This window comes from Bos grunniens, chromosome 13 (genome assembly GCF_055505025.1).
Source record: "Bos grunniens cultivar Pamir isolate PY7600 chromosome 13, Bosgru_T2T1.0, whole genome shotgun sequence".
NCBI classification, from domain to species: Eukaryota; Metazoa; Chordata; class Mammalia; order Artiodactyla; family Bovidae; genus Bos; species Bos grunniens.
Genome location: NC_141177.1, coordinates 10,453,265 through 10,480,426, shown reverse-complemented (window position 1 = coordinate 10,480,426; position 27,162 = coordinate 10,453,265). Strand labels below are relative to the sequence as shown.

General features: G+C 49.4%; 1 protein-coding gene across 4 annotated transcripts; it reads left to right on the top strand.

Moving 5' to 3' along the window:
• The first annotated feature begins 354 nt into the window (after positions 1-354).
• CCN5 (cellular communication network factor 5) lies at positions 355-14,888 on the top strand. Of its 4 annotated transcripts, none has more exons than XM_086331672.1 (4): positions 355-448; positions 4,468-4,569; positions 11,163-11,417; positions 13,704-14,888. In XM_086331672.1, the coding sequence occupies exons 2-4, from the start codon at positions 4,494-4,496 to the stop codon at positions 13,922-13,924; spliced, it is 552 nt and encodes a 183-aa protein (XP_086187798.1). In that variant the 5' UTR covers positions 355-448; positions 4,468-4,493; the 3' UTR covers positions 13,925-14,888. The 4 variants fall into 4 exon arrangements, with proteins under 4 accessions (XP_086187798.1, XP_086187799.1, XP_086187796.1 ...); XM_086331673.1 differs by having other exon boundaries at positions 13,170-14,888; XM_086331670.1 differs by having other exon boundaries at positions 4,468-4,684.
• Positions 14,889-27,162: the final 12,274 nt, after the last annotated feature.

The following is a 27,162-nucleotide window of genomic DNA, read 5'->3' as shown; positions in this document are numbered from 1 at the left end:
GCGGCTCCAGCAGCGGCTTGGGTAGGCCCTTTGGGGCTGGGAGGAGCTACAGAGGCCCCTGCCAGCCTGTCACAGGCTCTCGGCATTGGCACTGGCTCTGACTTTCACACGCACGCACACACACACACACACACACACACATACTGGCAAGCACCCTCTTGGTGGCCTCGGAGGTCTCACCTCCAGGTAAATGGGCTCATCAGTGGGAAGATGAGGATGGGAGAGAAGCAGGGCTACAAAGGCCAGCGTGTGTGTGTGCATGCGTGTATGTGTGTGTGTGTGTGTGTGTGTGTGCGTGCCTGGGAGTGACCTCACAGCCGCCGGAACATAAAGACTTACAGGTCCTGCCTCCGAGGCTCAAAGCTGGCTCCGTGGGGGACACAGTGACATGAGAGGCACATTTCAGACCCACCTCCTCGCCTTCTCCCTCCTCTGTCTCCTCTCCAAGGTAAGGGGGCCCTGGGCCCCGAAATGTACTGCTGGCTTCCTTGGTGTGGTGGGGGAGATGTGAAATCACAGCCAAGGACCCCCTGGAAGAATTCCTGTGGGCCTCCTCTGTTGGGGCTCAGCTGAGCTTCTCTCCCTGATGCCCAGAGAGCTGCTTCCCTCTGGCCAAGTCTGCTGTGTGACCTCAGGCAAATCCCTTCCCCTCTCTGAGTCTTAGCTCCTTCCTCAGTTAAATGGGTATAATGTTCATGAGGCCTTTGGGAAGGTCATTTATCATAGTTTATCTCCAGGGCCGAGCACAGGACCTGGAATATGACAAATGTTTAAGAGAGGACTTTCATGATTACCAATCCCTGAAGTCCCTCTGCAAACAGAAGTGGGTTCCCTCATTATAAATGGGGAGCCTCAAGAGGGGGCCTGCTTTGTCTAACTAGGAGCTAGGATTTGAATGGATGTTGGGTGCCTAGCCCATTGGAAGTTTCATACAAAGGCATTAATGCTGTCGGGCCCTCAGGCAGTGAGTGGCCTGCTGACCCTAGATGGAGGGGGTAGGGAGACAGCTCTAGAGAATAAAGACCTTCTCCTGTGGGATATTTTCAAAAGGCTTGTGGAACATCCACCTTGCCTAACATGCCCAACAACCTCATCAGGAATGATTATTTCCTGTTTTCAGTCAAGCAAGGCTCAGAGAGGGTAAGCAACTTGCTTGAAACCACACAGCATCAAAGCAATAGAGGAGACAGAGGCCAGGACTGGCCTGGGTGTGAGGAGAGGGGACTGCAGTCTGTATCTCTCCACCTCCAACCTGGACCGAGGCCACAGTTGCTGAGCCTGCCATCACCTTAGCAAATGCCAAGTTCCCGGTGTCATGGGGATTGGCCCTGCTGCAAGCTATGATCTCACTATATTTTCATGCTCTTTTGAGAATTGCAGGCAGGAACGCCTCTCTCCTGGATCCAGGCAGTGGTTGGGGGAAGGCTGAGAACCCTGCTGGCATCCTAACCTTGCTTTTTGTTCTTCCAAACCGGGATGGTCAGGACATGATGCCAGGAAGGGTAGCATGGGTAGGGGGAGCTGGGGACTTGGGGTTCTGGGCCTGGGATCAAACGAAAGGCCAAAATGAAGCAGTCCTAGACTCACTGTTCTCTCCCCCAGCCCTCCATTCTTCCCAGGCCCCAGGGAGCCAGGCAACATCCCACTCAGAACGCAGGGACTTAGTCATCACACACATGAAAGCCGTGACAATCCTCAGAGAGAGAATTTCAAGTCTCGCAGGCAGGTTGTGAGCTCCTGAGCTCAGGCCTGTGGACAGAGACAGGTGGTAGAGACCTGGAAACAAGCCAGGCCACATTGACCAGAAGTTGGCCATGACCTCATTAAAACCCTGATTCCAAGATAGATGGTCTCCACCTCATTTTACTTAGGAGGAAACTGCTCCCTCTCAGTGCAGCAGTGAAGTGTCCAAGGCCACACAGCGTGTCAGTGGTAGAACTTGGATCTCAACTCTTGCTTGGAAGATTCCCTGTCCAGGGCTCTTGCGCAGCTGGGGACCACAGCAAAGGAAGGTCTGGGACAACCAAGGGTGACGAGGCAGCTTGAACATGGGAATGGGCTGGTTGGAAAGGGTGTAGAGACAGAGACTAGACAGGACCTCTCCCTCCTTGGCTGTGCTGAAACACCCTCCCTGACTTGTCCCCATCCCTCTTGAACAGTTAGTTGACGCAGAGGCTAAGCTGGCATCAGAGCCATAAGTGACGAGAGGTGGGTGTGGTTGAGGCCTGGTCTTGGATGCATATGAACCTTGATTCTGTTCCTGATCTACCTGTTATTGGTGATGTCGCTATACTGCTTTAAGCTTCAGTTTCCCTGTCTTTAAAATGGGTATAATGCTGGACTTCCCTGGCAGTACAGTGATTAAGACTGCGTGTTTCCTCTGCAGGGAGCACGGGTTCAATCCCTGGTCGGGGAACTAAGATCCCATACGCCACATGGTACAGCCAAAATAAATAAAGAAAATGGGCATAATGCTGTAGCTCCCACTGGAGGGTTAAACTAGCACATTACAGAGCTCAGCGCATGGTGTGCCCGTGGTGAATGACAGTCACGGGCATCGGTGTCATCAGGTCCCTCCTGTAGATCCAGCCCTGTCAAGCTTGCCCTGTAGAGAGCCCAAAGTGAGAACCCAGGTGCAAATGTCCTGGCACCTCTGCTTTCAGGAGGAAAGGACCCAAGAGCCATTTCTGGTCAAAAGCCTACCCCTCACCCTGCTTATTTCCCACCAACTCAGGGAGCTCAGCCTCTGAGGGTTTAGAAGGGAAACTCAAAGTCCAGCTGATTGTTTCTCAGGTCAGTGCCGTGTGGATCACATCTGGATTTATGAAAATGCAGATTCAGAGTCATAAGGAAGGGCCCTGGATGCTGCATGACTAACAAGCTTCCCGGTGCTGCTGCTGCCGGTCCAGACCTCACTTTGAAGGGTGAGGCTAGACCATCCTCTCTAGAATCTGGTGTCACCCAGTCTCCTGCTTGAAATGCCTGCGGAGATGGGAACTCGTCCTCTGGCAAGGCTCCAGGCACACAGCTGCACACTCACATCTAATGTTACCAGTGCCATCGTAGATGGGCCCTGTCATTGCTTCCTGGTCTGTGACCCACCCTCCCACACACACACAGGTCTGCCAGTTTGGAACGGCCCCTAGTGGCCACGGTGGGAACTGCAGGCCATAGAGAGGTTTGCAGGACTAGGAGTCCTAAGGGTGGGAAAGGTAGGGATTAGGGCAGAGAGGTCATTGCCTGCTTTGGGGCCACACACAGGACTTAGGAGGTTATTAATTTCACCTTCCAAAACTGCATCCAATTCTTCAATCCTCTACACAAAACCCTCCAGACTTCCAAGGGCCCTCAGGTGGGGTGGGTCACTAGTAACACCTTGAATTATGCATGGCCCTCGGTCCCTACCTTCCAATGGACATATGGGGAACCTAGAGTGTCTGGTTTCTGGTTTGGTTGTTTCTCGGTCCTAAGTGAGGAGGGGCAGTCAGGACACTTGGGTTGATACCTTGAGCCTGCCCCTGGGGGTAGGACCCTGGCTGGGGCTTTTCCCTGTTACAGGAAGTCTACACCCACTCTGGGTCTGTGGGTCTTCAGTGGGGAAGCACACTCCCAGCCAAGTAGCTAACCCACGGGGACTGTGTCTCTTCCTCTCTCTGGAACTCAGTCTCCCCATCTTTATATGGCGGGGAGAAGGGTTAGAGTGGAGGTGAGGTACCAGTAACCTAGCTGTGCGTCAAACACCCCTGGATGGCTCGTTAAAAACAGATTCCAGGGCTGGGCCTCTGGAAGCTCTGAATTGATAAGTCCCACAGGAGGCCAAGTTTTCCTGGCTTATTTGAGGCTCATCTGGAAACATATTCTAGATTGTTCCAAAGATCAAAAACATCCATGATACTGTTTGATTTATTCAGTCCTCAGGATAAATATCCACAGTCCTCCTGCTAGAAAACGTATAGTACCCTGTCATTTTAATCCTCTGTTCTGTTGGTTTTGCCTCTGTAAGTTCCCAGAAGGCAGAGGCTAAGCCTGCTATTATAATTCACATACCAGTCATCATAGCTAAATGCATGGAGCATCTCCTGCATGGCAGGCTGTGAACTAAAAGTTTTATATGCCTCATTTCATGTACTCCTCAAAACAATCCTCTGAGTTATATATTATTGCCCCCTCTTCACAGATGAGGCAGTTGAGGCTCAGAGAACTTAAGTAACTTGCCCAAGGCTGCTCCGCTAATAAGCGACAGAGTTAAGACAGGAATTCTAATCCAGAGCCCTTGCTCATGACCACAATGCCATGCTGTCTCATACAGAGTGACGTGGGGGTGCTGGGGTTCAAGGCCAGGTCTATGTCTCTCTGGGGCCAAGGTGTGATGCTACACTGCACAGCCTGGCAGAGAAGGAGTCAGTCGTGAGGGTCTCACTGCCCACCTTGAATGACCTTGGCTGAGGGAGGTCTCTGTCTCTGCAGGTGTGTGCCCAGCTGTGCCCCACACCATGTGCCTGTCCCTGGCCACCACCCCGATGCCCACCGGGGGTGCCCCTGGTGCTGGACGGCTGCAACTGCTGCCGGGTATGTGCGCGGCGGCTGGGGGAGCCCTGCGACCATCTCCACGTCTGTGACCCCAGCCAGGGCCTGGTCTGCCAGCCCGGGGCGGGCCCTGGAGGCCGGGGGGCCGTGTGCCTCTGTAAGCAGGTTTGCGGGTCTGGTGGAGGGGGTGATGGGGAGGGGGTCAAGGACTTCAAGTCCTGAGTCCAGGAGAAGTCGTCTTCATTCCCAGCCAAACCTGGTGACACAAGGTTCCCTAAGCCCGCTCCTCACTTCTTTTGTCTTTGCTCAGATCTCACCCACTACCCAAACAGCCTACCTCCCTTCTTATCCATCCAGATCTAGCCATCTTTCAAAGCCGAGCGCAAACACCTCCTCCCCTGATCAGCCCTCCCAGATTCTTCAAACCAGAGGTCACCACCCTTTCTCAGAACCCTCACGACACTCTTGGGAAAATGAAAGGGCAGCTCTCTATTTCAGGCGTAAGATGTATCAGGCCCTGCACTAAGCACTTACCTCCTAAGTCACACGATCCTCACAATAATCCTCTGCGGTAAGTACTTTCAGACCATTTTATAGATGAGGAAACTGAGGTTCCGTAATACTAACAGACATGTTTAACGTTACACAGCTGGGGGCTGGGTCAAACAGGCTCTGAAGCAGCATTCCGTTCTGTCTTTTTCTGGGGTTGGGAGCCCTTGAACCTGTGAACCCTGAGTTTGCTATTTCCTAGCAACCTTGAGCATGTTACACCTCCCACCACTCTACCCTTGTGCCCTCCGCGTGGGCTTTAGGTCAGGGTTTCTCAACTTTGCTCCCGGGTCATTTGGGACTGAGTAATTCTCTGCTGTGGGATGCGGTTCTGTGCATGATAGGAATTAAGGCAGCATCCCTCGTCTCTACCTGCTGGATGCCAGTAGCACCCCAAACAGCAAGTCGTGACCATCTCCCTTCACATGTTGCCTAGGGAGAAAAATTGCCCCCAGTGGAGAACCACTGCTTTAGAGAAATAGAAAGGGGTGGGGACTGTTCTGTGCTCTATTTTTCTTTTTAAATAAGCCTTACAGAGCACTTTACCGTTCCCATCTTTGTACATGTAGCACTTTAAAAAAAGAATGGGAGAGAGAAAGGAAGAAAGGCTCATGAATCACTGACAATGAATCCATCTATAGGAAAAAAAAAACTTGTTAAAAAGAAAAACACAACTTACAGGGACTTCCCTGGTGGTTCAGCGGCTCAGCCTCCACACTCCCAACGCAGGAGGCCTGGGTTCGATCCCTGGTCAGGGAATTAGATCCCAAATGCCACAACTAAAATTATCCCACATGCCACAACGAAGATGGAAGACCCCATGTGTTGCAACTAAGACCCAACACGGCCAAACGAATTTTTTTTTTTAAAAAGGACTTATAGACATAAAATTATCAATGGTAAATCCCTGTTAAATACTTTTTTCTGATAAGGGGAGTATAATAATGAGAAAGGGGTGATGTCTCTTATAAACTTAGAGATGATTGGTAATAAAAATGTACCTACAAATGTGGTTGCCCAAGGGAGAGGGGTCGGGGAGGGAAGGACTGAGAGTTTGGGATTAGATTAGCAGCTGTGAACTATTATAAATAAAATGGACAGGATGGGGGTTCAGGCTGGAGGGGACACATGTATGCCTATGGCTGGCTCATGGTGATGTGTGGCAAAAACCATCCCAATATTGTAAAGTAATTATCCTCCAATTAAAATTTTAAAAAAGATGACCAACAAAAATGTCCTACTGTATAGCAACTGTATAGCACAGGGAACTATATTGGATTCCCTATAGGTACACCACAGTGGAAAAGAATGTAAAAAATGTCTTTATGTGTATGACTGAGTCACTTTGCTATACAGCAGAGATTGGCACAGCATTGTAAATCAAATATACTTCCATTTAAAAAATCAAATAAATATCACCTATGAAGGGAGAAAAAAATGTACCTAAAGAAAAAACTCAGAAAAGCAACACTTAGCTTATCAGGCTGTTATCTAGAGAAGCCATCACACATGTCAAGCACTTGGCAAAATTTGTTTATTGAACACATGCCTAGCACTTACCTAGAGTTTCAAAATATCACCTCATTTAACCTCTCAACAACCATATGAAGTAGCTCCTAATGTCATCCCCATTTTGTAAATGGAAAAAAGAGGCCCAGAGAGGTTAAGTAATTTGCCCAAGGTCACACAGCTCAAAAGTGGCTGAGCTGGGATTTGAACACAGGGAGCTGACTCCACAATCTTTGTTTCTTTCACTCTACTGTCTGCCGCTCAGTATATGACTAGTTACTGTCACTAAATTTATTATGGGGCTTTTCTTATTCCACCTTGATTCAGACTTTGAATACCTGGAGGCCAAAAATTTGTTTGGTCCTTGCTCCTTTCTGCAACTTCCAGCTCTGGTTGGGTGACACCAAATGTGTCTCATGAATGTGTAATGAATTACAGGTGCTCGTGAGTGTGTAATGATTGGAACTGAGTGGAGGCTGGGAGCTAGGGAAGCCTCAGCCAAGGCAGAACTAAGACGGCACAGAGACTGAGCCTGGGTCTTGGCTCTGGAGGGAACATGCTGGCCCAAATCTCTCCTCTCACCCACTAGCTGGACAGCCCCTCTCTCGGGGACTGCCTCTGAGCTGTGTGCATGTTCAGTGTGGCTTGCTTTCTTTTAAGATTTTTTTTTTTTTGATGTGGACCATTTTAAGTCTTTATTGAGTTTGTTACTGTATTGTTTCTGTTTTATGCTTTGGTTTTTTGACATTGAGGCAAGTGGAATCTTAGCTCCCCAACCAGGGATCGAACCCACAACCCTGCTTTGGAAGGCTAAGTCTTAACCACTGGAGCACCAGGGAAGCCCTTCTCCCTCACTTTAAAAGCAGAGCTTCCCCGGCTCAGCCAAGGGCAACTCCATCTTTTTTCCGTGGCTCAGCCTCAAATTCTGGAGTCATCCTTGACTTCTCTCTCATTTTTTTCCACATCCCACTCACTCCCCACCAGTAAATCCTTCACAATATTTCCACCGGGCCTGATCCCCACCGTAACTCATCTGGATTTTGCAGAGACCCCTTAACTGTCTCCCTGCTTCCGTCCTTGGTCCCTAGTCTGTTCTCAACACAGCAGACTGAGGGCTCCTTTAAATACGTAAATCAGATCACAGGTCAAGTCCCTCCTCTGCCTAAAAGCCTCCCGTAGCCTCCCATCTTCTCAGAGTAAGAGCCAAAGCCCTCTCAGCAGGCAACAAGGACCCTGCTCCTGTTTTCTCTCTGACCCGTCTAACTCCCTCCTGCCCTCTGCTCCATCCTCACTGGCCTCCCAGATACCCCAGGCACGCTCCCACCTCAGGGCCTTTGCACAGGCTGTTCCTGCTACCGGCATTCTTTCCCCCAGATTTCTGCATGGCAAGTTCTCTCTCCTCCTTCACATCTTTACCCAAACATCACTTTCTCAGTAAGGCCTTCCCTGATCACCATATTGAAAAATTACAACCCTGCTCTACTCCTCAAACCTGCCCTCCTTTATTTTTTGAGCACTAATCGACATCTAACATCACAAACTCAACTTTGTTTCTTGTGTTTGTTTCCACTAGAGCGAAAGCTCCAGTGAAGGCAGGATTTTGGCTGGTTTTAGTCATTGCTATGTCACAAGTTGCCTAGAGCAATGTCTGGCACATAGTAGGCACTCAGTAAATAATTGCTGAGTGCATAAACAATAATGACAGTTCTGGTGGGGCTTGTGTGAAGGTACCATTTGGTGGGGTAATGGTGCAGTGAAAGTAAAAGTGAAGTCACTCAGTCGTGTCCGACTCTTTGCGACCCCATGGACTGTAGCCTACCAAGCTCCTCCCTCCATGGGATTCTCCAGGCAAGAGTACTGGAGTGGGTTGCCACTTCCTTCTCCAGGGGATCTTCCTGACCCAGGGATTGAACCCAGGTCTCCTGCATTCCAGGCAGACGCTTTAACCTCTGAGCCACCAGGGAAGCCCTAATGGTGCAGTAACAGGCACCATTTATGGAGCATGTACTATGAACAAGTCCTTTATATACATGATTTCACTTTATCCTTAATAATGAGGTATTATCACTATTTTGAGGGTGAAGGAACTGGGGCTCAGAGAGGTTAAGTCACCTGCCTAAGGTCCTACAATGTACAAGTGTGTGCATGCTAAATTGCTTCAGTCGTGTCAGATTCTTTCAACTCCATGGACTGTAAACCCCCAGGCTCCTCTCTCTATGGGATTCTCCAGGTAAGAATACTGGAGTGGGTTGCCATTTCCTTCTCCAGGGGATCTTCCCGATCCAGGGATCAAACTCGCATCAAACTCGCATCTCTTATGTCTCCTGCACTGGCAGGCAGGTTCTTTACTAATATGCAAGTGGCTGCGGGTACAAACAAACAAACACAAATCCTTGGTGTTCCTTCTCCTGCCAGGGACTCTCAGAGAGAAAGGGATGCAGAAATTACCAGATGACAAGATTATGCCCTGAAGTTATTTGGGGGAAGCTGCTGGACAAGGAGACCATTGGAGAGAGCCCAGAAGGAGAAGGGTTTTATACGTGTGTATAGGTGTGGGTCCATGGGGTCGCAAAGAGTCGGACACGACTGAGCGACCTTACTTTCACTTTCATAGGTGTGGGGGTCTCACAGCAAGTACATTTGGAGGTGCCTCATGGTGTCTGGGACCATGCACATGACGCACACAGATCCCAGGGTGGAGACTGCTGCCCAGGGATCATAACTCCCCCACCCCCACCCCAATCAGCTTTGAACTGGAGGACCCAGGAGAGATGCCAGGAAACCTTGCTAAAGTTATTATCCCCTGGGATTTGAACCAGGTCTCTGTGCCTCTAAAATTTCCGCATGTATGTGGACCTATTTGAGGTTTTTCTCAGCAGACCTGGGAAAAGCAGCTTCCCATGAGTCTTGTCTCCCAGATCCAGCTGAAGTGCCACCCACATATCCAGGAAACCCTCCTTTCTCTGCACTTCCTGAGTGGCTCACAGACACCTCTGCAGGGCTCTCGATTTATTCTGTCTTGGAGATGCAGCGTCCACATCTGTGCCCTGCACTGACCCTTGAGTCCCCCTGGGTAAGGACTGGCTCTCAGTCCTGTCTGGGAGCACAGTGGGTGGTACCCAGGAAGGGCTCGGTGTATCTGAAAGGAATAAGGAATCAGGACTATTTTATCAGTGTCTCTCATGTGCTGAGTCTTGTGCCAGGCATTCATTCCAGGGGCATTTCCTGTGGTTCTGTGTGTCCCATCCATGCTCTGAGCTGGCACAGGAGATGCCAGGATGAACACTCTCAGCCCCAGCCCTCAAGGAGTTCATGGCCAGTGGAGGAAGAGGCTGTGATGCCCATAATATTTGAGGGCTTCCTCCAAAGAGTGTTTCTTGAATTCCTAACCCTGTGTTAGATGTGTCCCTGAAGGTTCTAATCATTGTTCTCATCGTTGCTATTGTTAAAGTGACTCAGAGAAGTTTAGTCACTTACCCCAAGTCACACAGCTAGCAAGTTAAGCCCTGACCTGATGGTGGTAACTGTAACACAGCAGATGGACAAGGAAAGTTTGTGGCATGAAATCTCCATGCGTATATAATAGTCATAATATTTTATATGTTTATATTAAATAATACATATTATTAATTCTATTATATATGGGCTTCCCAGGTGATGCTAGTGGTATAGAATCTGCCTGCTAATGCAGCAGACACAAGAGACCCCGGTTCCATCCCTGGGTTGGGACGATCCCCTGGAGAAGGAATTGGCAACCCACTCCAGTATTCTTGTCTGGAAAAATCCCATGGACAGAGGAGCCTGGCAGGCTACAGTCCATAGAGTTGCAAAGAGTCGGACACGACTGAGCACTTGTCAGCAATACATTAATATTTATATTATTAATAATATATAATAATTTATACTAATAACAACAACAGAGCAGCTAGGATCTACTGAAGGTCTCCTTCATGTTGTATTCATTATAAACACCATTCATTTATAGTCTAGATCACACTTAAATAAGTACCATTATAACCCACTTTGGGCTTCCCTTGTGGCTCAGCTGGTAAAGAATTCGTCTCTGATGCGAGAGACCTGGGTTCAATCCCTGGTTTGGGAAGATCCCCTGGAGAAGGGAACGGCTACCCACTCCAGTATTCTGGCCTGGAGAATTCTACGGACTATACAGTCCATGGGGTCACCGCAAAGAGTCAGACACGACTGTGCGCCTTTCACTTCACTTCATAACCCACTTTGCAGGTGAGGAAACTAAAAGCGGAAGTAGAATCACTGGCCAAGGTCCACAGCTAGCAAAGCAGCTGGAACCAGGCCAGTCTTCCTGCAAGCCTGTTCCAGGAAGCAGCCTGGCACGCTGTCTTCCTGCGGGTGACAGGACAGGACCGCTCTGATTGGGGGTGGGCTGGGGTGGAGGAGGGGCGGAGCCCCTGCAGCACTCAGTTTCCCCAAGGGCTCTGCGTCCCCAGCGCCTCCAGACCAGCTCCGCAGAGAGGACCCGGCGGAGGAGGCGGCGGGCGCAGCCCTGTCCAGGGAAAAGTTGGGGGGTCGCCGATGGAGGTCCGATTTCTCCTCCGCAGGGGGAGAAGATGACGGCAGCTGCGAGGTGAACGGCCGCCTCTACCGGGACGGGGAGACCTTTCAGCCTCACTGCAGGCTCCGCTGCCGCTGCGAGGACGGCGGCTTTACTTGTGTGCCCCTTTGCAGCGAGGACGTGCGGCTCCCCAGCTGGGACTGTCCGCACCCCAGGAGGGTGGAGGTCCCGGGCAAGTGCTGCCCTGAATGGGTGTGCGACCAGGGAGTGGGGCTGGGAGTCCAGCCCCTCCCAGCCCAAGGTGAGTGCCGGGCTGGTCCAGGGCTGTTTGGAGTGGTGGAGGGAGGGCGATGGGCGGGGGATGGGGGTGGGGTAGGAATGGGGGAGGGGGAGGGGTTGGGGGAGGGGTTGGGGAGGGGCGGGGCGGGGCCTCTTAGGTACCAGGACAACTGGATACATCAAAGCCAAGGTTATACTGACAAAAGCTAGGAGGGGCAGGTGGCTAAGGAGACTCTTAGGAAAATGGAACTGACCAAACAAGATGCAGAGGTGCAAGTATATGATTTTAAATAACACACAATTAAAAATAAAAATTGGTGGCAGAGTAGAGGGAGGAAAAGAGGGTTAGGACACTTGAACCAAGTTCTCACATTTCACAGCAGAGGTATAATATAGAGGTATATTATTATAATATAGATTGTCATTATACTGACATGGATACATATTAATATAACACAGTTTAAATATTATATAATATTATTACTATGTCATTATTGGGGTTTATTAAAAGAGGAATTCTAAACTGAATGGGGCAAGGTGGTTGCCTCCGGAATGTGGGCCTAGGGGTCGGCAGGAAAGACAGTGACCTCAGCCTGTAAACTCTTGAGTTTGAGAGATTATGTTATGTATGGTAGGTCACTAGGATTTTTGTTTTTTAATTTTTTTAATTTATTTTTAATTAGGGGCAAATTGCTTTACAATGTTGTGCTGGTTTCTGCTACACAACAATGCAAATCAGCCATAATTATACATATTGTCACTGCTGCTAAGTCGCTTCAGTCGTGTCCGACTCTGTGCGACCCCACAGACGGCAGCCCACCAGGCTCCCCCGTCCCTGGGATTCTCCAGGCAAGAACACTGGAGTGGGTTGCCATTTCCTTCTCCAATGCATGAAAGTGAAAAGGGAAAGTGAAGTCGCTCTGTCGTATCCGACTCTTCTCGACCCCATGGACTGCAGTCCACCAGGCTCCTCCGTCCATGGGAGTTTCCAGGCAAGAGTACTGGAGTGGGGTGCCATTGCCTTCTCCGCATATTGTCACTAGGGAAACTATTATTATTATATGAATATGATTTTTTAAGGCAACCGAAAAGAGAGCATTGGTTGCATAGGAGATGGTGCCGCCGTAGAGGCAGTAGAATGCGGCAGCTTAAGCATGGAGGCTGCCTGAGTTCTAAGCCCAACTGTGTGACTCAGAAAATTGTTTAACTGCTCTGTCTCAGCTCCTCCAACTATGAGAATAAGCACATCCACCTCACAGAACTGTTGTGAAGCCTGGATGAGTAAATACAAGCGAAGCAGTTAGGACAGAGCCTGGCACACAGCACTCCAGGGCCTTAGCTGTTACCATCCCAACAATGGAATATGATACATCTGTTTAAATACTGGGTTGGCCAAAAATACCTTCAGGTTTCCCTTAAGTTGATGCAGACAAACCCGAAGGATCTTTTTGGCCAACCCAGTACACTGGTGAATGCCGATAGGTTTGCCTTACATGTAAAAAGCAGGCCAGGGCAATGGATATGTAATTTGAACTCCACTGTGTGTGTGCATATGTGTGTGTCTACAGCCATATGAACACATAGACATCCTACACACGTGTGGCTAACACAAGGTGTATCAACCAGACCACTAGTGACATTTGAGCCGGGTCGCGTCTTTGTTGTGAAAGGATGTCCTGTGCAGTGTAGGATGTTTAGCAGCATCTGTGCTAGACTTCAGTAGCCTCCACCCCTCACTTGTGACCAGTAAAACATGTCTCCAAACATTGACAAGTATCTTCCAGGGGGCAAAACGGTCCGCAGTTAAGAACCACGGGTTACAAAAGAACAGAGGAAGGACACAAAATATTAACAGAGCAGAGCAAGACTGGAGGAGGAGGAAAAACTAGACCACGATGAACCCGCCACCCTGTTCCAGACCTGGCCTCTCCGTCACCAGCATCCCTGCCGCCAGGTCACGGGCAGCACCACACACAGGCCCCAACCTCCTCCCTACGATGCTACTTATCACAGGACTTGTGGAGGATACAGAAGTGAGACACTCGCCCTTTATTGGAGGACCGTCATGGTCAATCCCATCATAGCTGCCTGATAACCAATATTTCAGAAGTGCTGACAAGAACCAGGCACTGTTAAGCACTTCACATCCACTATTTTATTCATGCCTAACGATCAACTATTAGGAAATTTACATGGGAAGAAACCGAGGTCCACAGAAGTTAAGCAACGTGACCCAGATTGCACCGCAAGCCAGTGGGTAGAGTTGGCTGCCAAACCTTGACGAACTGACCCCCTCTCTCTCCCCCAGGATCCCAGTTTTCTGGCCTTGTCGCTCCCCTAGCCCCTGGCGTCCCCTGCCCGGAATGGAGCACTGCCTGGGGTCCCTGCTCGACCACCTGCGGCCTGGGCGTGGCCACCCGAGTGTCCAATCAGAACCGCTTCTGCCGCCTGGAGACCCAGCAACGCCTGTGCGTACTGGGGCCCTGCCCACCCGCCAGGGGCCACAGCCCAAGAAGCAGAGCCTTTTAGAGCAAGGCTGAGGATGGAGACTCTGTGTCAGCCGCTCGGCAGGCAGTCTGGGCTGCAGGCCACAGTCCGGCTTGGGTCTGCCATCCAGGCCCTGAAGGACAAGCGTATTTCCAAGCCAGCTGGTCCCTCTGGACCCCGAGATGCCACGGGAAGCATGCCCTAGTTCCCTTCGCTCTCACTCACAGCCTAGGAGAATAGCCACGTTTCTTCTGAGCCATTCACAGCCTCTATCAAAGACACGCACAGAGCTTTTTCCAGGAGATGGGCAACCACCCCCCCTTAATCATTAGACTGAAGCAGGTGCTGGGCTGGATGGGCTATTTTTCTAGGGGTGCAGCGAAGAGGGGCACAGAGATTCTCAGCCTCCTGCTTCCTTTCCTGGAGTGAGGTAGGAACATCCCTGAACACACGTCTGTGTACTTGTGCTGAGAAAACCCTCCCTCCCCACCCTGGGCAGAATTCAGGGACTGAATTCTATGTAAATCACCCTGTCTTGAAGACAGTCAAAATGGGACCCTTAAATGTCCCTTAAAGGGACCCATCAAACCCAACTCGTATTAGTAAGAACTAACCGTTTTCACGACTCCGCAATGCACCAGGCCAAGCTACACATTATACAAGTCAGTGCTGGGAAACATTCTGGACTAGAGAAAAGCAGGGGAGGATGAAGAATGCCTCCCAGAAACCGGGAGAACATGGCCTGAAATAAACCAACCCTCGTGCGAAATCCTGTTTGGAGTCGCAGGTTTTATTGTTTTGTTGTTGTCCAATTGCTCAGTTGTGTCCGACTGACTCTTTGCGACCCCACGGACCGCAGCAAGCCAGGCTCCCCTGTCCCTCGCCATCTCCCAGAGTCTGCCCAAGTGTAAAAGCAAACAAACAAAAATGCCACATACAAATGTCATGTCCTCTTCTGCAGTCTACCTGTATTTGTTTAAAAATAAAAACTGTGTTTTCATCGGAACCTCGCCAGGACATTAGAATATATTCTTGGTATTTTACCAGAATTTCTTCTTATTAAACTAATCTGATTGAGGGATGATTCACACCCAGTTAAATGCACAGGTCTTAAGCGCATGGTTTCATGAGTCTTTACGAATGTATGCACCTATATGACCACACCTCAGAAAAGGTGTAAAACATTTGCATCATCACAGAACGTTTCCTCTGAGGACTTCCCCAGTGGTCCAATGGTTAAGACTCTGAGCTACCAGTACAGGGAGCACAGGTTCGATCCCTGGCAGGGGAACCAAGATCCCACATGCCGTGTGGCACAGCCAAAGATTTTTAAAAAAGAAGAAAATTTCCCTGGCCAGGTGATCCCCTCTACCCGCAAGGGCAACTGCTGTTCTGATTTCCATCATAGATGAAGTGTTGTTATGTTCTTGAACTTCATGTAGAGTCATACAGTAGGTATTCTTTAATGAAGGGCTTCATTCCCTCAATACCAGCCCTAAGGGTGGAGAGGCAGAGAGAAGGCAAAGCCCAGAAGCCAGGACCAGAAGGCGGAAGATGGACTCACAGCAGGGCTGTCTGCTGGGAGCGGAAGCCACCATGGAGATGCAGCCTTGATCCTAACAAAAGGCAGATGGAGATGGGGAGAGAGAACCCAGCTTCTGCTCTCTCCCAGCCCCCAATTCCCAGAAGTGCCTCCCATTGGTCAAACCTCCTGGGCAGACCAGGGAGCCCAGGAATGCAGTGCCCTGAGGTTCAAAGCCGAGCTGGGCGACAGGCGATCCCCAGCACACAGGTGGTCAGTGACCTGCTCCTCAGTACGTTGGCCTCCAGCACTTCAGTCGGGTACCACCTCCTTTGGGAACCCCAGTTTGAGAAATCACAGGCAGCTTTTGGAACCATTTAATCTTCACAAGATAGAACTAACTCCGATTCACAGATGAGGAAGCAGCTTGGAAGCATGATCTGTCCAAAAGCTGGTTTACAATTAGGTGGGATTTTAGTCCAAGCCAAGTTTATCTGACTTTTCAGGCTGGGCCTGTGGTCTCTCAGAGGCTGAGAGCTTTGGTGTGTCTGGTTCTATATGAGTAAATTCTGCACACATTACCCGGAACAAGTCTGATAACATGCTGAGAGCCAGGATGAGAACCATGGACCTTCACTGAACTATTCCTGCATATGGGGCTCTCTCCGCCAAGAGTGCTACCCACATAATTACATGTCACACTTGGGACATCCCTAAAGGAAAGTGCTACTGATGTTCCCATTTTAGAGATGGGTAAACGGAGACTCAGAGTGATTAATGAGTTGTGCTGGGGTTGTGCTGCTGGACTCTGGACCAGGTTGGCTGCAAGGCCCATGACCTCACCCCTGAGAAGCTGTAAGCAGAGCCATGAAGAGTGGGCCCAGCCAACCTGCCCACCTGTTCCTGGCTGGTTGTCTGCTGTCATCTCAGGCAGGGTACTTAACTTCTTTGTACCTCAGTTTCCTAGTCTCTAAAATAGGGATAATAGGACTACTCAACACAGAGGGCTGTTGAGAGTATTATGTAATTTAAATGAAAATTTTAGCTATCATTACCTTGACTTGACCTCTTAGTGCTTTGGCTTTTCTCATCTGTAAAATGGGCATAAATAGTAATGCCCATCATCCAGCATGATTGTGTGGAGTGAGTGCCCATCACATGCTGTGAATGTTGGGTGATTCCTTTATGTTCGCCTGAAAATAAGCTATTGCCATCATCCTGCCTCAGTGATGCTTTGCAAGTCAGGGACTGATGTGAAGGCAAAGACTGGGGACCTTCTTGTTTGTGAAGAGGGATGGTGCTGGGAACAGAGGTCACCAGGGGAAACTCAGGCCACCCGCACTGAAGCCAGACTTGGGAGGGACCCAGCCCAGCCACGCCCCATCATATTGTGAATTCATCCACGATATTCAAGTAGCAGTAGTGCCTTCTTTCTTGTCACTGTAGAACAGTCCATCATGCGAATAGAGCGCATGCTATTTATCCATCCTACCCTCGATGGGCATTTGGGCAGTTTCTAGTTTGAGGCTTCTATGAATAAGGCATTGTGAAGCTTCTAGTACATGTTTTCTGGTGGATATTGGTCAACATTTCTGTTGGGTACGCATCTAGGAACAGAATTGCTGACTCAAGGCCTATACTCTTTCTTCTGGGTCAGATTATCTCTGAGCATGATGGAGGTCTCTGCATGTAATAGACACTCAATAAAGACTTATTGCTAAAAGAATAAAAATGAGAGCTAACATTTATTGTGTGTGAACATTTATTGTGTGCGAAGCACATGCCAGGCTCTGTTCCAAGTGTCTTCTATGTAACAACTCACTTAACTCTCACAATAACGCTCTGAAGTAAGTGTAATCATACCCATTTTATAAATGGAGAAACTGAGGTACAGAGAAATTCAAGAAACAGCCCACACTTACGTAGTTCAAAGTTGGTAAAGCCAGGACTCAAACCCAGAGAGTCCTGCTCCAGAGCCCTTGTCCTGGCCACCAGGCTACCCCAAATGCAGACATTGCAGGGTTCAGAGGTTAAGGCCCATAGGAGTGGGAATGAAGGAACAGAAGCAGATGAGAGACTCCGGCAGGGCCTGACCATGCCTGTGAGATCTTGTTGGAAGGATGGATGTGAGGACAGGGGAAGTAAGATGCTAAACACATTCCTGGGCTTTCTGCTGGAGGATGGGGAGAAGGGGGGTCCGTCACCGGGAACTGAGAAGAGCAGAGGGGAGCCTGCGTTGGTGGCCGGTAGAAGGGGGTGTCCTAGATGTTCTGAGTTTGAGGAAGCAGCAGTCATCTCAGGGCAGTGTGGCTAGAGGCAGTTGGAGATCAAAGATGAGGCAGATCTGGATGTAGAGGAAAGAGTTCAGGTTGAGAGTGCGGGCCACCTGGACAGAGGAGAGGCGGATAATGAGACTGACCAGTTGGTTTAGTTATGAAACAGCATGCAGGTGTGTGTGTGTGTAACCTTTTACCACGCTCTCCAGCTCCACTGCTCCCCACTGACTGGGCTACCATCATCTCTGCCCAGATAACTGGGGAGCCGTCTGTTCTCCTGGCTTCACTCTTGCTCCATACAGAGGGTGCCAGAGGGATTCTGTTAGAACAAGTCAGATCATGCCACTCTTTTTCACTCTGAGAAAAGCCTTTGCACAGGCTTCCCTGGTTACGAATCCGCCTGCCTATGCAGGGGACACAAGTTCAATCCCTGGTCTGCAAAAATTTCACCTGCCTTGGGGCAACTAAGCTCATGTGCCACAAACTGCTGAGCCCGCACTCAAGAGCTCAAGCCCTGCGGAGGTAGCCCCTGCGTGCCACAACTGGAGAAACCCTGTGGGGCAGCAATGAAGACCCAGCAACTCGAAAATAAATTAAAAAATAACAATTTTAATAAAGAAAAGCCTCTGCAAGATCTACAATCCCCTCCCACCTTGCTCCTGTGACCTCTGTGTCCTCATCCTCAATTATTCTCTCCCCGCTCACACTGCTCTGACCTTGTTGGCTTCCCTCTTTTTCCTCAAACATGCCAGACTTGCTCACACCCCAGGACCTTTGCACAGGCTGTTCTCTCTCTGCCTGACATCATCTTCCTCCAGACACCCACATGGTGAATCCCCTTGGTCTCTTTCAAGTTTGACTCACAAGTCATCATTTCACTGAGAAATACATATCTTTCAATACCCCAGATGCAAGTAGCCCCTTTTAACATACTAGGTAACTTACTTATTTAGAACATTTACTGTTTTTTGTCAAACTCCACAAGCGGTGGGAATTAACTTGTCTGCTTCATTCACTGATGGATTCCCAGGACCTAGAACTGTGCTCTGGATGGACCAAGCCCAGTCATCATTGAAGGAGTGAAATATATCTTGCTTTTTATAAAGGGATTTAACGGGGCTTGGAAAAGTCAATATGCAACTGACCAGGGGGAGTGGCTTCCCTTTTCACAATTTCCCAGTGGCCCTGTCTGTGAGGGTCAGAGGTCACGTTGGACCCTCGCTCCCAATCCTCAACCTTGCTAGTTCTCAAAGTGGGGTCCCCAGACTGGAAGCATCATCGTAGCCTGGGAACTGGTTCAGTTCAGTTCATTTCAGTTCAGTCACTTAGTTGTGTCTGACTCTTTGTGACCCCAATGACTGCAACACACCAGGCCTCCCTGTCCATCACCAACTTCCAGAATTTGCTCAAACTCATCTCCATTGAGTCAGTGATGCCATCCAACCATCTCATTCTCTGTCGTCCCCTTCTCCTCCCACCTTCAGTCTTTCCCAGCATCAGGGTCTTTTCCAATGAGTCACTTCTTCACATCGGGTGGCCAAAGTACTAGAGTTTCAGCTTCAACATCAGTCCTTCCAATGAACACTCAGGACTGATCTCCTTTAGGATGGACTGGTTGGATCTCCTTGCAGTCCAAGGGACTCTCAAGAGTCTTATCCAACACCACAGTTCAAAAGCATCATTTCTTCAGCACTTAGCTTTCTTTATAGTCCAACTCTCACATCCATACATGACTAGCATTGCAAATATCTTGTGCCTCATGCCAGACCCACAGAAACTGGAAGGGAGGCCCGGAAATCCGTATTTTAACAAGCCCTCCGCCTCCTTAAAATCTGTGTAAGATTCATAGCGCGGCTTCATACAAGAATAGAAGAAAACGGTGATGTGCTGCTGCCCCCTTGTGGCTTTTTGGTGAACGAGCCGGCGAGAGGCCACCGGCAGGGAGAATCCTCAGGGCCAGGAGGGAGGGAAAGGACTTACCCACCGCCTCCGGGTGAGGCAGGGCAGTAGGTATTTAATATGCGCCCGATGAATGGTGACGGGAGGCCTGGGTTCTAGCTCTGATTGTGCCTCTAGTTTGTGACCTTGAGCATCTAATTCTCCTCTGTGAGCTCGTTTTCTGACTTTTCACAGTAGAGATGATTCTCTTGGCCCTGCCTTCCTGGAGGGCTGCAGAAAGGCCAAGGTGAGCCCAGGCTTGGAGTTCTCCAGGCTAGAATACTGGAGTGGGGAGCCTTTCCCTCCCCTAGGGGATCTTCCCAAGCCAGGGACAGAACCCAGGTCTCCCGCATTGCGGGCAGATTCTTTACCAGCTGAGCCACCAGGGAAGCCCAATGCTTACTAACGTGCTTAGCAAACTCTAGTACTCTGCACACATGGGAGCCACAATTACATTTTCAAGAATGTACATTTTTATCCTGATTTCCTCCGCCTTCTGTTGTGAGTTCCTGGGGCACAAAGCAGACAGCCTGCTGGAGCAGAAGAGCTGAGAAGAGCAACTCTAACTGCCCTCCATGCCGCCTCCGTGCAACACTAGACTTGTTGCCCCTGTGGATGAAATAAGCAAGATCCAGCACCTACTTCACGTGCCCTCCCCACTAGAAATCCCTGGGACAAGGGGGTCCCAGTCTCTCCTTGAATTTGAACCATTGCAAACGACATGATAATGGTGCAGCAGCTGGCTAGTTGTCCCCCTTCTGGGCACCCAGAGAGAGACCACATCTCCCAGTCGTGGTGACCGAGGACTGGCCCTGGGTGATGACTCCAGACCCAGACCATAATGCCCCTCTCCACCCTCCACACTCGCTCTCTGCCCACCTCTGCTGCTCACATGCAGAGGACCCTATGGAGGACCTCAAGGCTCTAGAACATTGCTCTTAACTTTTCTTTATGAACCTAGGACTCCTCGGGCTACTGGTAAAGTCTATGAGCTTCCTTCTCAGACTCATTGTATTAAACACATAAAATCGAATACATGGGATTACAAAGGACACAAGTTATTGAAATATGGTAACCAAAACAGAAATGTGGGTGAGATAGTTGCATAATTACCATACTTGCAAAGTGGCAATAATATAAACAGTATTTTGCAATATCTGCAATAAGGACTTTGTGGCATGTTGATTTCTAGTGATTTTGTTGGTGACAAATAGGTCCTCATTATACTACTTTGTTTTCTCCATTAGTAATCAGAGGAAGTGCTAGGTGTTAGAGGTCAGCAAAAAGATGCAATTATTTTCCCTTTCAAGTTCAGGAATCCCTGAGTTTTGCCTCAGATCCCTTGGGTATTGTCTCTGGGAAAAGAATCTCTGCATTAGGACAGGACAGAGTTACAAAAGAGAAGGAGCCTTCGTGCCTGAATGACCACGTAGAGCAGAGGCCCTTCCAACATGTATTCAAACCAGAGGAAAAGACCATATTTTACCAGGAAGATGGAGTCTGAAGCCAGGCTTTGTTCTAGCTGGGTGACCCTGAATGAGCCAGCTAACCTCTGAACCTCCATATGAAAGTGAAAGTTGCTCAGTCATGTCTGACTCTTTGCAACCCCATGGACTGTCCACGGAATTCTCCAGGCCAGAATACTGCAGTAGGTAGCCTTTCCCTTCTCCAGGGGATCTTCCCAACCCAGAGATTGAACCCAGGTCTCTAGCATTGCAGGCGGATTCTTTACCAGCTGAGCCACAAGCGAAGCCCCGAACCTCCATATACTCAAAAGAAAATGTAGACCAAGGTCCCAGTCTTACAGGGTAGTCTTGAGAATGAAAGGGGAGAACACCTCTGGATGTGTGCAAACTCTATGGGAATTTATATGTGAGGTCTTCAAGCTCTAGCCATTCAATTGGTACTAAAAATAAGAACCACACAGTGAAATCTCATCAAGTGAAATGGATTCCATCTGTAAGACTGCGTTTTACTCTGAACTTACGACCTTCCTCATTTGAAAGGTAATGGAATTCATTCCTTTATAAAATGGGGAGTATAAATATAGTACTTGTGCATTTCCCCCATTGTTTTTACTTTGCAAGTGGAGTTGGCAATGTGATCTGGATTCACAAACATTTTATGCAACTGGGTGGTTTTATGAAGCCCCAGAAGTATGAGAATAAGTGCTTTAAGCCACCACAAAAATAGCCATTCTTACTATCCCTCAAAACTAATAAATCTTTGAAAGGATTCGATTTCTGACCTGGCGCAAGTTTGAATAGTATTAATAGTTACCATGTTTTGAGGGTTTCAGTGTGTCCCAAACTGACCTAAACACTTCACACATGTAACTGGCTTAACGAGCAACCTGAACTTGGTGAGGGACACACAGAAATGGATCTCTGTTTGCTTTTGACCTCATCCACTCGAATCTCTCCTTGCCCCATGCCTTTCAGTCCAGATTGAACATCTAATGATAAACCATTTAACACTTCCTCTCAGTCGAGCCTGACCCTTCACCTCAAGAATGCATTGTTATTGAACAAACTATTAAATAGCCTAATTACACGCACCTGACAATGCAGACATCATTTTGCCAACAAAGGTCCGTCCAGTCAAGGCTATGGTTTTTCCTGTGGTCGTGTGAGATGTGAGAGTTGGACTGTGGTCATATATGGGTGTGAGAGTTGGACTGTGAAGAAGGCTGAGCGCGAAAGAATTGATGCTTTTGAACTGTGGTGTTGGAGAAGACTCTTGAGAGTCCCTTGGACTGCAAGGAGATCCAGCCAGTCCATTCTGAAGGAGATCAACCCTGGGATTTCTTTGGAGGGAATGATGCTGAAGCTGAAACTCCAGTACTTTGGCCACCTCATGCGAGGAGTTGACTCATTGGAAAAGACTCTGATGCTGGGAGGGATTGGGGGCAGGAGGAGAAGGGGACGACAGAGGATGAGATGGCTGGATGGCATCACTGACTCGATGGACATGAGTCTGAGTGAACTCCGGGAGTTGGTGATGGACAGGGAGGCCTGGCGTGCTGCGATTCATGGGGTCACAAAGAGTCGGACACAACTGAGCGACTGAACTGAACTGAACTGAACTGACAATGCTATGAGGTTGTGAAGTACATACTATTATTTATGGCATCTTACAGCTACTAAGGCCCAGAGAGGTGAAGTAACTTGCCCAGGGTCACACAGCTAGTGAGGCAGAGACACAGAATTGAAACCCAGGCTGTCTGGCTTCAGAAACTCACCCTGAATCTCTGATTACAATTCTATGCAGAGAGAGTATGAGGGTCTCTAAAACCCTTTTCCATTCTCGCCTTCTGAGTTCTAGCTTCTCCTGTTTACGACGCCTGGAAAGATCAGTGGAGGCAAGAAGGAAAAAACGTAGCTGGTCCCCTCTCCCTTCGAGTCCCCTCTGGGAGATGGATTCCCTTGCAGTGGCAAGTGTTTAAAGCCTCGTGTTCCTAGACCACATGACCAGCTTATTCAGGGGTCCCTGTAGTGTCTCCTGACTTGGAGGAGATCTGAACCCCCTGACTTCTCTCAGACCCTGTCCCCAGGAGTGCGTGTCCCAGCCTCTTTCTGCCAGGTTTTGGGAAGCACAAGAATCATCGCTCAGGGGCCGGAGCCTGGTCAGCTGGCCCAGCACCCACTCAGCTCACGGGGAGCTCACTCATTCTTGCTCGGCCAAGTGGTGGGTGTACGGGATGACTGTTGTTCTGCCGTCTTCCTAAACGCTCTCCTCCTGCTCAAACAGGCACTGAGTGCGGACCTGCAACCCTGCCTCGTGAGCCGTCAGAGTCAGCTGCCTCTCACCACTGCTGGCAGGAACCCCAAATCTCTACCAGTGGGACCTCTCAGGATGGGATGGGGGTTCCTTTCTTCGCCCAAGGGAGCAGAAAAGTTTGACCCTTTCTCCCCGTTCTCAAATTCTGGTCTTCTGCACACGGAGACTGAGGGGTGGGGACGGAGAGGGAGAAAAGCTGGTACAACATCCCTCCAAAAGTCCCACAGGCTGTGTCTGGTGGTTTCCGGAATATGGGGGTGTTCAGAACCCTGTGTCCCAGCATTGGGGCTTTAACTGGAAATACAGGACAGCAGGGAAAGTCCCATTTGCCAGCCTGTGAGGACTCCCTCTGGTGGTTCAGGGGTTAAGAATCCACCTGCCAATGTGAGGGACAGAGGTTTGATCCCTGGTCCAGGAAGATTTCACATGCTGCTGGGCAACAAACCTCGTGTGCCACAACTACTGAGCCCTGGAGCTCTGCAACAGGAGAATCCACCGCGGTGAGAAGCCCATCACCACACCTAGAGAGCAGCCCACCCCGCCTCCACCACCGGAGAAAGCCCACACGCAGCAACAAAGCCCCAGCACAGTCGAAGAGAAACACGTGAACAAACAAATACAAATTTTTAAAAAAGAGTTTCTTACATGGGTATCCTCTGATTGAATCCTCACACTGGCCCCATAAGGTAAGTTCATTCATTAGAGTTCACTTTGTTGTAGCTGTTGTAACAAGCGAACCCCCAAATTCGGTGGCTTAAGACAACAGAAGTTTACTTCTTACTCACCTGATATTCCAAGGCAGGTTTCCTGGTTGCAGGGCAGCTTGCCCTCACGTGGTGAGCCAGGTGACTCACTTGTTACAGCCCCAGCAGCTCCTGGGCTTTGGAGCCTGCTGCTTCTAAAGTGCTGGAGAAGGCGATGGCACCCCACTCCAGGGTTCTTGCCTGGAGAATCCCAGGGACGGGGAAGCCTGGTGGGCTGCCGTCTATGGGGTCGCACAGAGTCAGACGCGACTGAAGCGACTTAGCAGCAGCAGCAGTAGCAACTTCTAAAGTGCAGGCAGTAACAGAGAAGCTCAGCTGCTTCCTAAAGGTCCCCCCTAGAAGTAACCCCACTTCATTGGATTGGGAGGCTGGGAAATGTAGTCCGTGTCTGGGCAGGTGTCTTCCAGAGACAACTCTACACTACAGTCTTTTTTTTTTTTTTTAACTTTTTACTTTGTATTGGGTTCAGACAGTAAAGCATCCGCCTGCAATGTGGGAGACCTGGGTTCGACCCCTGGGTTAAGAAGATCCCCTGGAAGAGGGCATGGCAACCCACTCCAGTAATCTTGCCTGGAGAATCCCCATGGACAGAGGAGCCTGGTGGGCTACATTCCATGGGGTCACAAAGAGCTGGGCACGACTGAGCAACTAAGCACAGCACATAGCTGATTAGTAAACAATATTGTGATAGTTTCAGGTCAATAGTGGAGGGACTCAGCCATATATCCATTCTCTCGCAAACTCCCCTCCCATCCAGGCTTCCACATAATGTTGAGAAGAGTTCCATGTGCTATACAATAGGTTCTTACAGGTTATCCGTTTTAAATATAGCTGTGCATACCTGTCCATCCCAAATTCCCTAACTCTCCCTTCCCTCCAACTTTCCCCCCAGCCATAAGTTCATCCTCAAAGTCTTACACTACAGTCTTTGACAGAGTCAGTGAGGCAAAGAAGCTCTCTTTATTAATGTCTGTTTAATCAGCTCATGGCCACACCTGTATGGGAGACACCATTTTTCCCAGGCTGGTGACAGTATTATGACAGCCATCTGAGCATGACCCTGTCTCTAGCTGTTGGGATGTGCCAGGGCTGCTCAGAGGATTCCTAACATGTGTTTGGGGCCATTTGGTTGGAGTTATTGGGAGGTTGTTCTTTGACTTCTCAAGGGTAGATACCTTCTCATGGCATCCTCACCTGGCAGAGAGCAGAGAAAAGAAGCAAGCTCTCTCATATCTCTTCCTCGGAGGGCACTAATCCTGTCCATAAGGGCTTCACCCTCATAACCTAATTACCTCTCCAAAGCCTCACCTCCTAATACCATTACATTGGGGGGTTAGGGTTTCTTTTTTATTTTAATTTCTTTTAAATTTATTTATTTACATATATTGGCTGTGCTGGGTCTTCGTTGCTGGGCGGGCTCTCCTCTAGTTGCCCAGCGTGCAGGGGCTACTCTCTAGTTGCGGTGCTAGGGCTTCGCATTGCAGTGGCTTCTCTGGTTGCTGAGCGTGGGCTCTAGGATGCGTGAGCCTTGCTCATTGCAGTTCCCAGGCTCTAGAGCACAGGCTCAGTGGCTGTGGCACGCGGGCTTAGTTGCTCCGCAGCATGTGGGATCTTCCCGGACCAGCAATTGAACCCATGTCTCCTGCATCAGCAGATGGATTCCTTACCACTGAGCCACCAGGGAAGCCCGTTAGGATTTCAATGTATGAATCTGGGGGGAAATACAGACGTTCAGCCCCAAACACCATTCTAAGGGAGAGAGAGCAGAAAGGAGCAAGGATGCCCGGAGTGGCATCCTAGCTGTGAGCATCCTGGGGCAGGAGTGCTGCGCTCACATGGAATGGACCACACTGGCTAGCCTGCTGCAGCTTTTAATCTCTTGCAGCCCAGATCCCTAAGAGGCGCTCAGGTTACAGAAAAGTCACGGCTGACATCTCGAAGGAGCTGATATTTATCCTCCCCTGAGGCCAAAATAATCCATTCTTTTAGGAGAGAGACCAGAGATCTTATCAGGGAAAATGCTCAGGGCTTCTGAACATCTAGAAAATTACTGAACTATATCCTAACTATAAAAATCAATCCCTTAGGATCTCAGTAGGTCTAGGAAATAACCAGTGTAGAAAAGAGAAAGAAGAAATTAATTGGGTGGAGGGGGTGCTAACATTTGCTGGGCACCTTATCTGTGCTGAGTGCCCCTTCATGCGTTCCTGCCCCTCCCAGGAACACTGGTAGGCAGATGCTTTTTTTTTTTTAATGTTTATATTTATTACTTATTTATTTGACTGTGCTGGATCTCAGAGGCAGCATGCAGGATTTAGTTCTCTAAGCAGGAATCAAACCTGTGCCCCCTGCATTGGAAGTGTGGAGTCTTAGTCACTGGACCACCAGGGAAGTCCTGAGGCAGATTCTTTTATCCCCGTGTCACAGATGAGGAAACCGAGGCTCAGGAAGATGTGGCCACTTGCCCAAGACGAAACTGACATCTGACTTGCCCGGAAGCGCATGTTCTTTATTAACCCCTGTACTACCATGCACTGCCTTAGACAGCAGACTTTCCTCTCTGTCTATGCCCATTTCTCTCTCTGATGTGGGAATGACAAGGCCTGCCTGGCTCATACAGCTTCCAGAAAGATCTTGACTCATCAGGGATGAGAAGTGCTTTGAAAGGCATCGAGGACTCATCTGGGGACTGGAACCACCTCTCTCATTGTCCTCAAGGTGGGCAACCTTGCAGCTCTGGAAGAAGATCCAAGGCCTCGTTGATGGGTCCCGGGTGCAACTCTAGCCTGGAGGGATGGAGGAAAATCACTAGGTCCACTCAGCTTCCCAAAAGAAAAAGCGGCGGGGAGGCAGAGGGAGGAAGAGCCACAGGGGGTGCCATGGGGTGTTGCTGTTTTTGGTGACTGCTCAGCTGACGGCCCTCCAAGCTGAGAAACACACATAACACTCTAACCTCTTCTGGCTTAAAATAGAGCTGCTGAGCCGAAAATGCCAAGTACA